This window comes from Geospiza fortis, unplaced genomic scaffold (genome assembly GCF_000277835.1).
Source record: "Geospiza fortis unplaced genomic scaffold, GeoFor_1.0 scaffold56, whole genome shotgun sequence".
Lineage (NCBI taxonomy): Eukaryota > Metazoa > Chordata > Aves > Passeriformes > Thraupidae > Geospiza > Geospiza fortis.
This window is the reverse complement of record NW_005054413.1, coordinates 1,591,891-1,607,734: the sequence shown is the minus strand read 5'-3', so window position 1 is coordinate 1,607,734 and position 15,844 is coordinate 1,591,891. Positions and strand designations below refer to the sequence as shown.

The following is a 15,844-nucleotide window of genomic DNA, read 5'->3' as shown; positions in this document are numbered from 1 at the left end:
AATGGAGCATGTAGCCCCCAAAGTGGGAGAAGGGCAACAAGCAGAGAACCTGTAGGTGAGGTGAGTGCTGAAAGCAGTTGGTGACCTGCCAGCAGCAGGCAGCAGGGCCAAAAACTAAGTATCAGAAGACACACAGAAGGAAAGACTCATGGGAACTCCATGTGAGAGGATGCAAACTGCCTAGTAAAGGTACAATGGATAACAGCAATACTGGTGTTCAGTTATTCTGCATGTTGGCTAGTAATTCTCTGTTTAACATTTCCATTGGTTGTAATGAAACAAAGTTTTAGGCACTTGAAGATGTGATATTCCCAGGGAAGGTCTACCTCAAGGCTTTGACAGATGGGGTATCTTAGCACAGCAACATGGACTCCAGAGCACACAGATAAAAAAATACAGCAATGTGTGATGAAACTTGGGAAAAAAGTTCATAAGAATGAGGTGCTGAAATAATATCTGATGAAAATAGATAAGGAAAAAAAGCTCAACCTTATTTGCTTTATGATGGGGCTTTCTTAGTTTATGAAGTGTTTAGACAATACCACTGCCTGTGATAGTATATCAGACTCAATGACCCAGGGCTTCATCAGAACAGTTGTCTTCCATCAAAGGCTGCTCCATAGAAAAGTGTTTTCCAGTAGTTTCATAACGATTAACAGCAAGCCAGCTTTTTTAGAGACATTAAACTTCCATGTCCATATTAAATCTTTACTTGAAATTTAAAATATATTTGCACCATTATCATCTCATGAAGTATACAAAGACAGATTATTTGGGATTTTCCTTGAACCACCAGACCAATCATACCAGAACACTGTCACAATCCATATTACCTATGCAAGTAGGCAAAGGTTTGTCCCAAACTCTTCGATCTCCACTTAAGCAGGTCATAATACTACTACCATGCATTGTATAGCCAGGATTACAGCTGTATAAAATCACAGTGTCTATAAAATGTCCTTCATCTCGTATCTTGTAACCATAATTTGGTATGCCAGGATCTTCACACTTCACTAGGTCAAAACCTGCAAACAGAAATGGGGAAAGAAAAAAAGACATGGAGATATAAATACCAAATAAAATATAATAACAATGAATTTGATTCTGATGCAAATTATATTCTTATGATTCAATGACTTTAGATGTATTCACAGTGACCAAAAATAAATGGTATATAATTTGGGTAAATCAGAAACTGAAAGACTAGGAACTAATTATTAACTTGACATTTGATTATGACATTTGCTTATTGAAGAAAGCATCTTATCTATATTATTCTAAAAGAGATTGGTGAGAAATTAATTAATTTATACCACTTCTATATTTCATTCTTTTTTATTCAGTGGGAAGGAAATATTAATCAATCCTGGTTTTGGCACCAAGTAGAAGCTTCACCTCCTCACCTAATCTCAGTAATGACATCAAGAGACCACAGTGGTAACTCAGGAAGCATGTGCAAGGGATACTTCATCCATTCTAGTCTCAAGATAGCATAGCTTCAGTTTCATCTCTGCTGAAAGGAAGTATTCCCACACTCATTTTCAATTTGCATTCTCCTTTCTGGCCTATTAACATGCTGAGTAGGATAAATACCTCCCTCTGTGATCCATGGAACGAGCAGATCTGCTCTGAGCACCTACAACTCTTTCCATATTTTATGCATTACTCTCTTGATGGTCTTCATGCAGCATTGCTAAAATGTAAAGATGCATTCTATATCTCTTCTTTTGCCTTCAGTTCCTGTTCCTGGAATAATATAAAGAGTGGTTCCAAATTCATCTTTTTTAACTCCAAATTCTTCTTCATAGTGAGGGATGGATTCTTCTTTATTGCTGCCATGTCCCCAAACCAAAGTAATTCTGACTCCACAAATATTTTCCATTTTTCTGTCCTTATTTTACTGAACAGCTTATATAAGTGGTTATGAATCAGGCTGTTGGTCTTCAGTTTTCTGGTTTCAGTGCATTCTCTACATGAGGTTCCTCAGGGAAGTTGTGGATACCCCTTCTCTGGAAGTATTCAAGGCCATGCTGGATGTGGCTTAGAACAACCAGTTCCAGTAGAAGGTGTCCTTGCCCATGTGTAAGGCCCCAAGAAATCTGATCTGTGAGAATTTCAAAAGGGCTTACAGTTGTTCATGTATTCTGAGTTAGATGCAGGGGAGAAATACTAACAAGATACCCAAGAGGTCAAAATAACAAAAAAAGCTTTTACTGGCACCTTTAGAAAATCAGAGAACTTTGGCAAAAGGTTTTGAGCAGCCTTCAATCAACATGAAACAAACACTTCTCAAAGAATTCACTTGGCCCATTCAACTTAGCGAGCTCCAAGCCTCATCGATTTTAAGTTTCTCAAAACATTACTCAAAATCCCAAGATTACGTAATTAGGAGACAAAAGAAAAGAAAAAAAAGGTGTAGAAAAGAACAAACATAGCCATCACTCCTGTTTCCAGTGGTGTTCAGCTGATAGAAGTTCCAAGAGGAGGCAGGGTCAAATGTGCTTGCCTTGTGTCTTGCTTTAAGTACCCTTTGGCTTTTCCTGGGCCCTTCCCCAGGTGAGGTTTGCAGTCATTTGGACACTTAGGAGCTGGGTTAGGGGGTCCAGAGGCAGGTGTGGAGCATTGCCTCCAGTGTGCCAGGGATTGGCAGCCACTGCAGGGCTGGGATACAGCCTGGGGAAAGGGTGGGTTGTAAGGAGCAGTTCATCACCTCACCAGAGTGAGACTCAGGCTGCCCCTTGCTACACACAAATTCACACACCCCCACATCCCCACACGCCTCTGAATGCTTCAAGTCAGTAATCCTTCCAGGCTCTCACACTGTGGTAGGAGGGTTAGAACTACATGATCTTTAAGGTCCCTTCAAACCCAAACCATTCTATGATTATGTGAGGTCTTTCACTAAGTATTAAATAACATATCTACAGGCAACCTTTAATTATTTTACAAATACACAAGCTAGAGTTGGTATCCTGTTTTTCTTGTTGCCTTTCTCCTGGCAATGAGATCAATCCCAGCTGAAAAAAACTGCAAGGAGTTACAGAGCTTTTCTTCCTGTAGAAATGCTGAAGATATCTATCAACTGACATCACTGAAAACACAAAATACCTTTGTTTTCTTTGTTCATTAACTGGGCACAAAGGTTAGGATTTACCTGTTATAACCCAGGATACTGAAAACTAGAAGGCTAAGTTTGAACTAGTCTAGGCCACTTCAATTGTCAGTAGAAAAATATAAATTCCTGGAAACCAATCTACCCCTTATATCGACTGGTGTTCAGATCAGTCAGGTCAATGTCTGCCCTGCAGACATTTATTTTTTACCTTTATTTTTAACTGAGCCCATACTCTTTCCTTTTATAGTAGGCCAGAACTGAATGCTGTTCTATCACATAGACACTGCGCTAATATCTAGAGAAACATCAGGTCTCAGGAACAATGATAATAGTCTGACCAAAGTAATGCACTCTTAAATTCAGTTATCCTTTAAAAGAGCATGGCTGTTTATAAGTCCTTTCTGGGAAATCAGCTATCTGTCTACTGTATTATGCCTGAGATTGTTTGGGAAAGTCCAAGAAAGATGGCAGCAAGATAGAGGCAAGTTAGCATTTACTCTAACATTTTGTCAGTCTAAAGAATCACTTCCCCATATCATGCCCTGCCAATGCTTCATTTACGAGCAGAACTGTAGTCTTCATGTCAGATGGAGTTATCATAACCACACACACTACAAAAGGATTATAGAGATTTATCATGATTTCCTTGCAAAAAGATTGTTTCCATCTGAATATTTGCATATCCCAGCAAATATTTGTGGAAAAAAAAGGAAAAAAGAAAGAAAAATAACAGTAATTATTTTAATTGGCTCTCAGCAATTATTTGACATAAACAGTCATATCTGAACATTTTTCCGTCTTTTAGAGTTAAAAGTATCTTATGAAATATGATTAATCTCATACTAAGGAAGAAAAAAGTAGATTGGATGGACTGGACAATTCTAAAAAGGTCTATTTCTCTTCACACACTATAAAGAACCACAGCAATTTGGTCATTCAGATGAGCTGAACTTCACAAGACATAGCTATATTTCATTATTTTAATCTCCTTATTAAACATACAGAGACATTTATGTAAAACCCTGAAAATGTAAGTTGTTTGATAGATAGCATTATATTTTACTGCTGATTTGACAGCATGAGTCAGTGCAACACTATTTCTCTGCCACTGCTCTTAGACACTTTCTCATTCTTTATTAGGTGCAACATTTGGTTATCAAATGCAGTGGCATGTGATTGACAGATGAAACCCCCCTGAATAAAGAATTTACTTGCTTCCCATGAAAAAAACTTTCCATAACACTGATATATAGTTAGAGAGATTCATTGTCCAATACCTTGTACCACATAAAGAAGACAAGGTTGTCAGGGAGAGGTAGAATCTTTTATAAGATCAACAGACACATCTGGGTGAAATGAAATGGACTTTTGGATGAACCAGCCTTCCTAGTCTGATATACAGCCATCTCCACTAAAGAAGGTATCAAGACTGGGATAAAACTATTATTCTGACTTGCTATAATTTCATGTACTCCAGTTAGTATTCAGTTTTGCACAGGTGTAAACATACATGAAAGATGTGAAGAATTAAAGAGATCATGTCACAAGCTTTAGAAATTTGAGAGAAGTCTACTATAGCCTGCCTTCCTGCACTTTGTCTGTTCTTGCTTGAAACAGGACTGAGGAAAAGATATTTTTGTTTTTATTTTGCCCCATAAATAGGTAATATAATCATTATAGGTCACTTATATCTTTAAATATCCATAAATATAAAGGTACTTTACCTTCTTTGCTTTGTAAATTCCTAAATGTACTCCAACTTATACTATTTTTTTTTTTGCCTGTGAATATAGTTTTTTACCTGTCTGTCCCAAGGTGAATTGCCTACTTCTTCAAGAGCCTCACATGCTACAGATACTCACTGCACTGCATTTTTGTATCTGTAAACAAAAAAGTACCTCTGAAAATTATAAATATGAAAACACAAGTTTGTTAAAAACACTCTATTACACAGTGGCACATGCATGAATTTCTCAGCCTGTACATATGTCAAAGAACATTAAGTGTCTTCCAGAACTATATTGATTTTTTTAAAAATTTGATCCTTTTAAAATATATTTTTTAACATTTTTAAGACTGTATGGGCAACAGGAGAGTCAAGATTTTTCTGCCAGTTCATTATAAACCAAAATCAAATAATTATTTGGGGTAAAGTGTCAGATAAGATGATCCTAGAGAATATAACAAGTTACTGTGTTAAGTGCTAGAATTTCATTTCCTATTTCACAAACTATAAATTAAAAAATAACATGCAAATAAAAATATTTAATTGGAAGAAAAAATAGAAAACCTAATTTTAAATGTCCTTGAGACATTAAACCCTTCAGTATTTGTTGGTTTTTTAAGATTATTCAGACATTTCTATCAAAAATTTCTACCAAAAATCACCTTGATTTTAATTTCTAGGTATTAATAATTCATGAAGAATTCAGCAGTACTCTTAATTTAAGTTTATTTGCACAATATCATGCTTTTTTTTTTTTGTATTTCAAACTTTTTGTATTTCAAGAATAATCCTCTCAAAAACCTCAAACAAACTAATTGCTGGCATTTATGCTAAATTTTTAATATTGCACTTTGAATACTCTAGAAAAAACTATAAGAATTATAGTACATAATGTGCGGCCCCACGTTCACTACATTTCTCCACCAGCAAGACAACCATTGTTTATCAGCAGACATATTAAAAATTGGGCTATTTCACACGCATGTAGGTGTTGTTCATCATGTGTAAACACAGCAGTATCTTGCCCTGTGCTCTTCTTCCCCAGTTTCTTCCCCTTCCTCTCATACACAGAACCCAGAACGTTTAATTCCCTTTTTCCCTGATACTCTTGTAAATCTGGAGTAATTTATCATAAAGGATCACATTTTTGTGAAATATCTTTGTAGAAATGTTGCAACAGAACTTCAGTGTTAAAGCAGATGCTATGAACTTTTACAACAGGGGAATATGGCCATGAGTTCCACACAATCCCAGTACTCGAGTTTACCTGACATTGCAGCAAGCCAGCGTCAGAGAAATTCAGCCAAGTTTCTTACTGCTGAGAAAGATTATTGTGTTGGCAAATTGCTGCCAATTATCTTATTCTTGAGTTTCATTATAGAATTTTCAGAACAATGAATGCATAAAAGCATGTTAAATTAAAACCAAACCAGCTAGAATACATCTTGATGATTGCCTGCAACTTCTTGGCACTATTCAATGGGATTTACTCTGTCACATGTGATGTAAATAATCAAGAATATAGAAATACCAGTTGTCGGGGTAAAAATCATTGACATATTTGTAAATATATGTAGACTATTAATTTCAACTTTTTTCAACTCAGTTTAATTATGATGGCCCCTGTGCTCCACTAGTAAGCAGTACAGTATAATAAAAGTAAATTTGGGCAGCAAAGCAATGAACCTGCAGATTTGATGTCCATACTATGTGCAGTCATGCTTTTTCCTTGGACTAGCTTTTCTATCAGTTAGTGGGTGGAATGTGCTACATGCATCCATGAAGCAGAACTCTCAGTTCAGCTTCAAGTTTGTACCCTCCAAAGCCTGTAGTCAATACAAAGAAGAGAGTGTTCATTTTGTGACTCCAAGGGAAATTTTCAGGGATTCTGTACTTCAGAGTGTACTTATAAAAGAAGTTGACAACATCCTGAGGTATCTACAAACGTTCCCTTCGCTCACTTTGAAAAGAAGAATACCATTTACTTACTATGTATACGTGTGCATTTACACTGCATGTAGACTTACAGTGGGTATATGAAAAATAAGTAATGTAAACCAAGTAATTTCCTACTAGAAGAAGTACTAAGGCATTTTGAACTCTCTTCTAAAGCCAGACACATGAAAAAGTATGCACCTAAAAAGTGCATTAGCAATGTTTAGGTACTTGATCCCTAATTTCTGACTCTGACCTTGAGTTCAACGCTAAGACATGTCTATGAATGGACAAAATAAACAAAGACACTGAATTGTGAGCTATGGTACTCATCCAATTTTTACTTCCTACAGAAAGGTATGTTGATACACGTTACATTAGGACTGATTTAGTAGAACATATGAGCACAGTGTTATTAGTGATCTGAATACAAGCCAAGAAATTAGGTTGTGGGGCTTTATTTCTTCCTATTTTTTCTTTCTTAGTAAACCTTGTTCATGTTTTGCAAAAAATATCTATGTCAATTAAAACTGCACTTACGGAGATATGAGATAACAGTTTTACAAAAGAGGAAATACTAGAACTGACAATAAAATAGATGTAATATCATAGCCCTTGATATTGTGGTCCCATAGTGCAAATTTATTCAACCGCTTCTGACATTTTAGCTTTATTTACAGCTATGTTGAATTCATTATTGTTTGCTGACTTTATGCCAATCATATATAAAACTGCCATCAAAGCACAAAATGTGTACAAGTTTTCTTCTGTATGAACTCATCAATTTTAAAGGAATTCAATCACGTGTTTGTGCCAGATTTAGATCAGATTTGGACAGATGCCCAGATACTGGGCATCCTGATGCTGCATCAATTCACTTTTGAGACTATGGAACCTTGGCTTCAGATACAATCCCCGAACATTGCAACTGCCAAATAAATATTTCTTCTTGTAAATTCAAAAGCATGAACCTGTGCTGTAACTTCTGTTACCCTGAACTCTGCTACTTTGTAGTAAGAACTCTACATAAAAAGCCTCCAGAAAAAGCTGTTAAGACATATTAAAAGAAATGCCAGCTGGGTTATTTTCAAGACTTCAGATGTCTAATTTAAAGATGAAAAGGTCCTTAAAACATAAAAACTATAGCATGTAGGTGTAGATCAACAGTATCAATACTCTTGGCTTGGATGAGTAAGTATATACTCATATAATTTCCTGATAATATTACTGTTTGTTAAAGATGAGGAAATACTATTGCAATGAAAATATGCTAAGAAAATTTCACCAGATAAGCCATGAGGGGCTAGTTATTTTGAATGGAAAAAGGGGTTTGCAGCTTATATAATAAACACCAAAGGAATGCCAAATACTCTTTAATAATCTCTAATAATGATATCACTTAGTATAATGTACGTATAGAGTGGGTGGGCTCTGCCCATGCCCATTGTGAAAAGGCACTCTTTTCTGCTTGCCATGGATGAAAGGACACACACAAAATGTATAACCTATATTCAGCTTCTTAAAGTGATGCAATAAAAGATTTCAGGATAAATTCAAAAGAATGATAAGTGCTTATAAAAATCCTATTTCAGTACACACAAGGAAATATTAACATGTTTCACTCTAAAATAAAGGTACTATGAAAGCATTGGAAACCAGTGATTCTTCCACAGTTGCCTAAATCTGAAGTAATTTAAGCTCATAAATGTAGTCTATATGTTTAACACAGAATCTTTTTGAACTATTAAAGAGTAATTAAAAGTATGAAATGGTACTTGAGTTAATGTTCAGAGTATATAATGGATTTCTAAATGCGTGTAAAGTCAACAAATACTCATTCTGCGGTTGTTGCATACTAAACATCAATAACATAACCTATTTAATTAAATCTATGCAATTTAAAATAAGAGTTCTTGGCATTTTCATTCTATCTTGGAACCACTTATGTGCAACAGTGTCTTGAAACCTACAGCTGCAGGAAAAACACATATACTGGAAAAATGGCCAATTACAAAATCTCTATCTAATTAGAATGATAGAAAAATCTATAGAAAGAAGTGTGTTTGGATAATGTGGCTAATAGTGAGGTATCAGAAATAACTGCTTTGTACCCTTTGGAAACAAAAATATACTTTTATTTTCTCAAAAGATTTGCAGTCAATTGGCAATTAATTTTGACTATTTGGATGAAACAGTCATTCAATGGATAATAATTTCTAATAGGAATTTCAGCAATTCTTCTTAACATGAGCAACGTGTAAAAAAATAATGTAAACCTGCAAAATACGTAAAATAGAGATTTTTAGGACATGTTGTCAATAACAGGTCTTTTGAATATAAAATTACAATAATTTTTTCTGTAGCTTTCTCCTGTTATAAATATGTTACCAAAAGTTCTAAGGCCTTTTCCCACCCATTTCAAACCAGGTTCTTTTTGTCCATTTATCCATTCAATCATTTTGTTCTCCCTTTCTCAGCTACAGTGTCCCCTTATACAAATAAAAAAATGCAAATTTAAGAAGCAAGTTAAATATGGGTAGCCAGGTAGCAGAAGACAGGTTTTTTTTATTATTTCATTGAGGGATAATACATGAATAACAATACTTAGGAGAGATGGGTATGCAAATATATGTGCCTGCAGCAAGATGACTGATGTGCATATATAGAAAGCATACAAATAAACTTTGCAATCAGCAAGCAGGTGAATAATTAATCACAATTTATACTCCATATAAGAAGCAGGGATTAAAGGTGAAGTTCCATGTGTGTTTAAGAACTCTAACTTCAAGTATCTACGGAAAGATTTGTTCAGGATTTCCAAGTCTAAATCCTCTTTTATAATCAGTGAGGACATGACTGATACAGCCACTACTTAAAAATATTCTGTAGGTGGCTTGTTAGAAGAGACTGGTCTTATCCTTTTTCTGGGAGAGGGGAAAAAAAGGAGAAGAAATAAATTGGGTTTTTTTCCCCTGCGTTATACAGTGCAAGATACTTTGACTTAACACATACAAAATACTTAAGGGTTTGCAAATTCCTTCATTTTCTCACAGTCTTTTCTAAAATCCTTAGAAGAATGAAGTCACCATGAATGTAAAGAATGGATTAAAAATGGTAAAAGCATTGTAAAGCTTATAAAAAGCAGTGTGGCACAAACAGGACCAAAAGTTAAAAGAACCCCTTCATTTCCAATTGTGTTTATTCCTTCACACACTGACAAGTGAACCACCTGCACATATCACCTTTTATTCTGGCTAGTGTTATTGTGCCCAGAACTGAAAATTAACTTCTCAATACACTGAAGAACTGAGTAACAAGAAAGACATAAATCTTGTCTGCCTTTCATCATCCTGTTTCAAGCAGCTCTTTCAATCTAGAAACTTTATGGAAACATAAGGAATAGAAATAAATAGGTTTATAGCATTCATTTTTAACTATGTTTGTTGCAAAGAGTCTTCTCTTTACATGTATCCCTAATTCTGCCCATATATCATGTACACATAGTTTTGGCAGGGTGATTTTAATATGCATAAACTTCTGAAGGAATAATCTCAACTTTATTATGAAATAACTTTCCTAATGTTTTAAATAATTAGAGACATTAAAAAACATAGTTTAGCTGAAAAAAATCTGAAAAAATTCTGTTTCCTATTTATTGGTAATCTTCAGTTATAAAATATGACTAAGTTTGATGTCACCAATATTAATTTGTTGAAATGTAAACAGTTCCTTAATATAATAAAGGGAATGGAGAAAAACTCACATTCCTCATTTAAACTGTTAAAATCTTTACAAAGTAATTCTAGATTTTGCTTGAAAATTCATTTTATTTGAAAGGGCAAAAGTCAGAAGAAAGTTAAGATCAAACTTTGATCTCAGAGGCTCCCACAAGTTATTTGAAATGTCCAGCATTATATACTATATCATATATTATTATATGCTATATATTATATTATCAAATACTATACTTTATGTATATCTAGTATATGCTATAAAGGATTGTAATTTTGCATAAGAGTATTAGAAATATGGAACAGAATAATATATTCATGTTTATGTAGCTTAAATTTTGTAATTGGACTGTTATAGTTAATGCTTCCATAAATTAACAGCAAATCAACAATAATGCACCTAACAGATCTTACATTTGAATTGCAGCAAGAAGGAGCTTGAAAGAAGGATTACTGCATCATCCTGGGTTTCTAGGTGCTGGTCATTTACCTGACTTAAGAAACTGCTTATCAGCCTCCCTTTCCCAACAGATAGGGTTGAGACAATAATTCCAAATGAGAAATGATCATTTTTCATTCAACATGAGGCCAACATAGGCAAGAAGGCCAGGTTAAAGAACAATGGGATATTGGCAGTTCTGTTCAAGTGTTTTGAGTTTTCAGGCAGGAATTCTTGCTCATGGGAAAATTCTAGTAATTATAGCAGTGGAAATAAATTAACAGTAACTCTAGTGTCTACTCATCTAAAACTTGGAAAAGAGGAAATGATTCACTGCAAATAAACAGGAGTCTTTTTGTGAAAAACAGAGGAAATGAGCAAACTTCTGGAACAAATCCCAGCTAAAACTCATTAAATCCAGCTGCACATGCCTATAATGACAACGTCTATAATGGCTTCATAGAAATAGATTCTTTTTAAAATATGACCAAAAAAAATTTAGGTTGAGGTGGCAAAGAAGGTAGAGAAGTTCTGTTGTTAAAACCACTGCATTGACAAATTCATGGATTCTGTTCCCACTAAGGTCTCTGTAATAATGCTACAAATATGATTACTTCTTTGATATTAAAGCAATACAATCTTTAAGCCATCACTCCTGAGTTTATGAATTTAGCTGGAATCTGCTTGCAAATGTCAGTCACATTTTTAAGCTATGATGAATACATCAGCAGTAGAGGAAAAAAAAATACACTAAAGAAGCCTACCTGAATTGGCATCTCTGAAACATCTTACTTTCATACTCTAAAGATAGAATGTCAATATAAATGTAAAGCACCATATGCATATGGACACCCACAGTGATCTCTGCTAGCTGCTCTCTCTCACCTGCAAAGCTTAACTGCATTTTAAAGTTTGTAGCAAGAGATTTTAAAAAGCAGCCCTTTTCTTGATAATAGATGTGAATTACAAAACTGGGAAAACCCAGTGGTTTTAAGAAGATAAGAATCTCTGAACCATATACGGAAAAGTCAGGAGACTTTCAGCTGGTAATTTTCAGAACTAAATCACAATAACCTTTAACAAATTACCTTTTCCACCTACATATCAAACCGGTTTTTTTCTTAATTGAAAATGAGAAATAGTTAACATCTTCCTTCTTTCTAACCCGATGCCCAGAGGGGTAATTCAGTGACTTAAAGATGATAGTTTATGTAAATTTGGAAATCAAATATTTTTATTTTTAATTTTTCTGGGCTCTTAAAAAAATATTCATTTAGTTGATGTATATTTGCAATGCACATATTTTAATTCAAACAAAATCATAGTTTTTACTCCAAGTATTTTTTGAAGAACATAATTTAATAATCATGGACTACTCAGCCTGTACTCCTAACACAGTGTGCTACTACTGTTCTATTTCTTGTGTTTCTTCCTCTTCTCAGTTTCATTTTTGCACCCTCCTTTTTACCAATGAAGTCTCAGTTCTCCACTCCATGTACTTGCTCTATTTCTTGGCCAGTACCTCTGGCAATCTTCCTCTCCTATGTGTGTATCCTAGCCTTTTAGTCCCAAAAATCACCTTTCCCCATACCCTATGGTGCATTTCTCGCCTTCTGTACTCCTCCTTAGGACTTCCTGGTCTGATATTGCAGATTCATTTATTCCAAGCTCCCATCATATCTATCTATTCCCTTCTTTATCTCTTTTTTCCCTCCTCTCTAGGTTTGGCTTTTACATGCCTGATATTGTAACCAAACAGCTTCATCCTCACTTTCTCAGGCTACCCACAAGACACAGGATATTGGTGGGTTTACCCCAGCTGGCAGGTAAGCCCCCACCCAGTTGCTCTCACAATTCCCCATAGCAGGATCTGAAGAGAATTGGGAAGACAAAAACAAGAAAATTAATCAGTCAAGATAAAGACAGTTTAATAAGTGAAAAAAAAAAACAAAGCAAAAACCCCAAACACCTCAAACCGAAACAAGTGATGCAAACCCAATCACATATCAACAGCAGACTGATACCTAGTCAGACCTTTAGCAACAGCTACTTCAGAAACACTTACCCAGGTTTTAATTGGTAAGCATGACATGACATGACATGACATGACATGACATGACATGACATGACATGACATGACATGTGTCACCATTCCCTTCAGGTCATCTGTGTTGTTTCCCACCTTCTTGCCCACGCTGAGCCTACCTGCTGGCATGTCAGAGCAAGTAACCCTAGAGGAGGCCCTAACACTGTGAAGCACTGCTCAGTGTTAGCTGAAGAATCATAGAATCATGGAATTACCAAAGTTGGAAAAGATCTCCAAATCATAAGTGCAACCTTAGACCAAACATCACCATCTCAACTAAACCATAGCATTAATGCCAAGTCCAGCCGTTTCTCGAACACTTCAAGGGACAATAACTACATTATCTCCTTGCATAGCCCTTTCCAGTTCTTGACAACCCTTTCAGTGAAGAAATTCTTTCTGGAAGAAGAATTAACTTGATGTTTTCTTAACTGAAGAAAATTAACTCCATCCCATTCAAACCCAATACAGATGGACAAACTGGTCACCTCCATCCTAATCCAGGCCTGTTGAGAAAAAATATTTTGGAGTGCTCATTCATAGGGTAGCATTTGCTCACATAAGTCTATATGGCTAAAGATCTGTACCCCAAAAATCTGGTAAGATTTTCCTGATATGGGAAAAATGCAAAACATCACCATGCCAGCATTTCCATCTACAAAGCATGGGTAAACATAATTTTTCAAACAGAAGGTTAATGCAGTGCTTATATTCACCTAATAAAATGGTTTTCATTGTTTCTGTCTTAGAGATAAAAAAATATTTGGCACCTACTCTGTTTGCCAGAGTAGCAGCTTCATACACATCTTTAAATTAAAAGTGAAAACCAACCTCAGTTATAAAAACTGTTATAAGACCAATTATTTTTTGGTCATACAAAGTTTTGAGGATATGGGGCAATGGGGAGACTATGTAAATGTTGAGTATTTTGGAAGCAGAAGGCAATTTAATTTTCTGGGGAAGGAAGAAGAGTCTCTGATGTCATCATGTTATTAATCAGGATATCATAATTCTTGTACTCAAGTGAAATTAATATTTCTAATTTGTTTTCTACATTCATTAATTTTTGTGTTTTAAGTCTTAAGTTTGACTTTCTTTTAGAAGAATTTTTTCTATACATGCAATATTCATTTGGGGTTACATTCACTTGGGGTTAGTCACATAATGGTACGGCTCTTAATAGGACCTGTGACTACCTCATACATGTATTGGGGGGTTGAGATGTACTAATTTGATAATATTTGTTTTTGGTGTCTCACATTTTTACTGAAGTGTCCGAAGGTTCTAATTGGAACAGATCTTATATACAGACTAGTTATGGAAAGGAAAATGGAAGAGTTTCTTTTCATTACTGGATTGTTCTGCTAACCTGGCATTATACACCCTGAGGCATCGCCACTATATTTCTGAATTTGAGACTGATTGTGTGCTAGAATAAATGTCTGAGTCTGCAGTTTCAGAACATTGTTTTCACTGCCATTCTAACCTTTTCAATTACTGTAGAATAAGAAATGAATTAAAGTTCATGTTTCTCTTAAATTAACTATTATAAATGGTTTCAACAATTTATATAAATTTAGACCAATTCAGATTCACCTCCTTTTCACTACCTTTCACTATCCCTTGAAAGCAGAAGGGTTAAAGAATGATCATAACACAGAACTTAAACTGAAAATCAGAACTAAATCTTTAGCAGCAACAGAATACCATAAATGCTAAACCAGTGCATGATGTACAAAAAAAGCATTTAAAAATTTATTTCCTTGAACTGAAAAGTATCTTCAGACCAATTAAGAGAATATTGTAAAACTACTACCTATGCTAAATATAAAGAGTCATAAATGCAAATGAAAATATTAAACCTCATTAAAAAGAAAAAAATTCTATCAATGCACAATCCTAAATCTGTGGTAAGTTCTGTGTACTGGAGCATAGCTCAGTGGCCTGAACTCTTCTGAAAGAAATTATAGCCATCGAGAATTCTGCTTTCAGAATGGTCATCATGCTCATCATGGATTCAAAATTTGAGGATGCTACCATTAAATTATGATTTGGGCCGACACAACATTCATTTTCAAAAAGAAAAATAATTTGTGAGATTTTTTTTTCCAGCCCTCATTTCCATCTTAGCACAGAAGTAAAGGAGAATGTCTAATTTCACATCACAATGAAGTGGAGGATAAAAACAAAAAACAATCGCTGAGGAGCTAACATGGAATGTCATTTTTAATCTAGAGCAGCAAATCAGGGACAGATCAGTGTCAGGCCTTCAGAAATTAAAAATCTAGCTACAGACTATGGCACAAATTCCTGAATAATTTTCAGACTTTAAAATATCTATAATAAGTTCTTCATGTTTCTGAAACACAGAGGAGTCTGTTGAGAGGCAGAATATTGTACTGAGTGGGCCAGTGCAGCCAGGCACGTTCCTACAGATAGTATCTGTCAGTATTTCTGGATGGACCTTTCCACTGACTTATTAGAATATATTTTAAAGTTTAATCTGCAGATAAGTGAAGCTTTTACTTCTATTATTTTCTGCACAGGACTGGGAAACCAAGAAATTGCCATAGAGAGCTAGATAAGCTGCTCCTAAAAAAGAAGATGTCTAAAGATCCAACAGGAACTTCATGCTATTCCAGACAGACAACTGCCAGTGCAAAGCATATGGTAAAATCCCTCAGGTCTCAGAAGAGTCCAAGGAGCAATTTTATAGTGGTAAAGGTCTCTACACATCATGAATATAGACATCCATCATCAGGAACCATGAAAATAAATGAGTTTTGAGATTTCTAGATGGTACTGTGAAGGG

At 35.0% G+C, this 15,844-nt stretch overlaps 1 protein-coding gene across 1 annotated transcript in view; it reads right to left on the bottom strand.

The window, feature by feature from the left end:
* CSMD1 (CUB and Sushi multiple domains 1) overlaps positions 1-15,844 on the bottom strand; it is a 1,057,667-nt gene that overhangs the window by 183,398 nt on the left and 858,425 nt on the right. Inside the window, exon 24 of the mRNA XM_005426386.3 lies at positions 834-1,025. Coding sequence (XP_005426443.2) covers positions 834-1,025 — 192 coding nt within the window. The remainder of the gene's footprint in view (positions 1-833; positions 1,026-15,844) is intronic.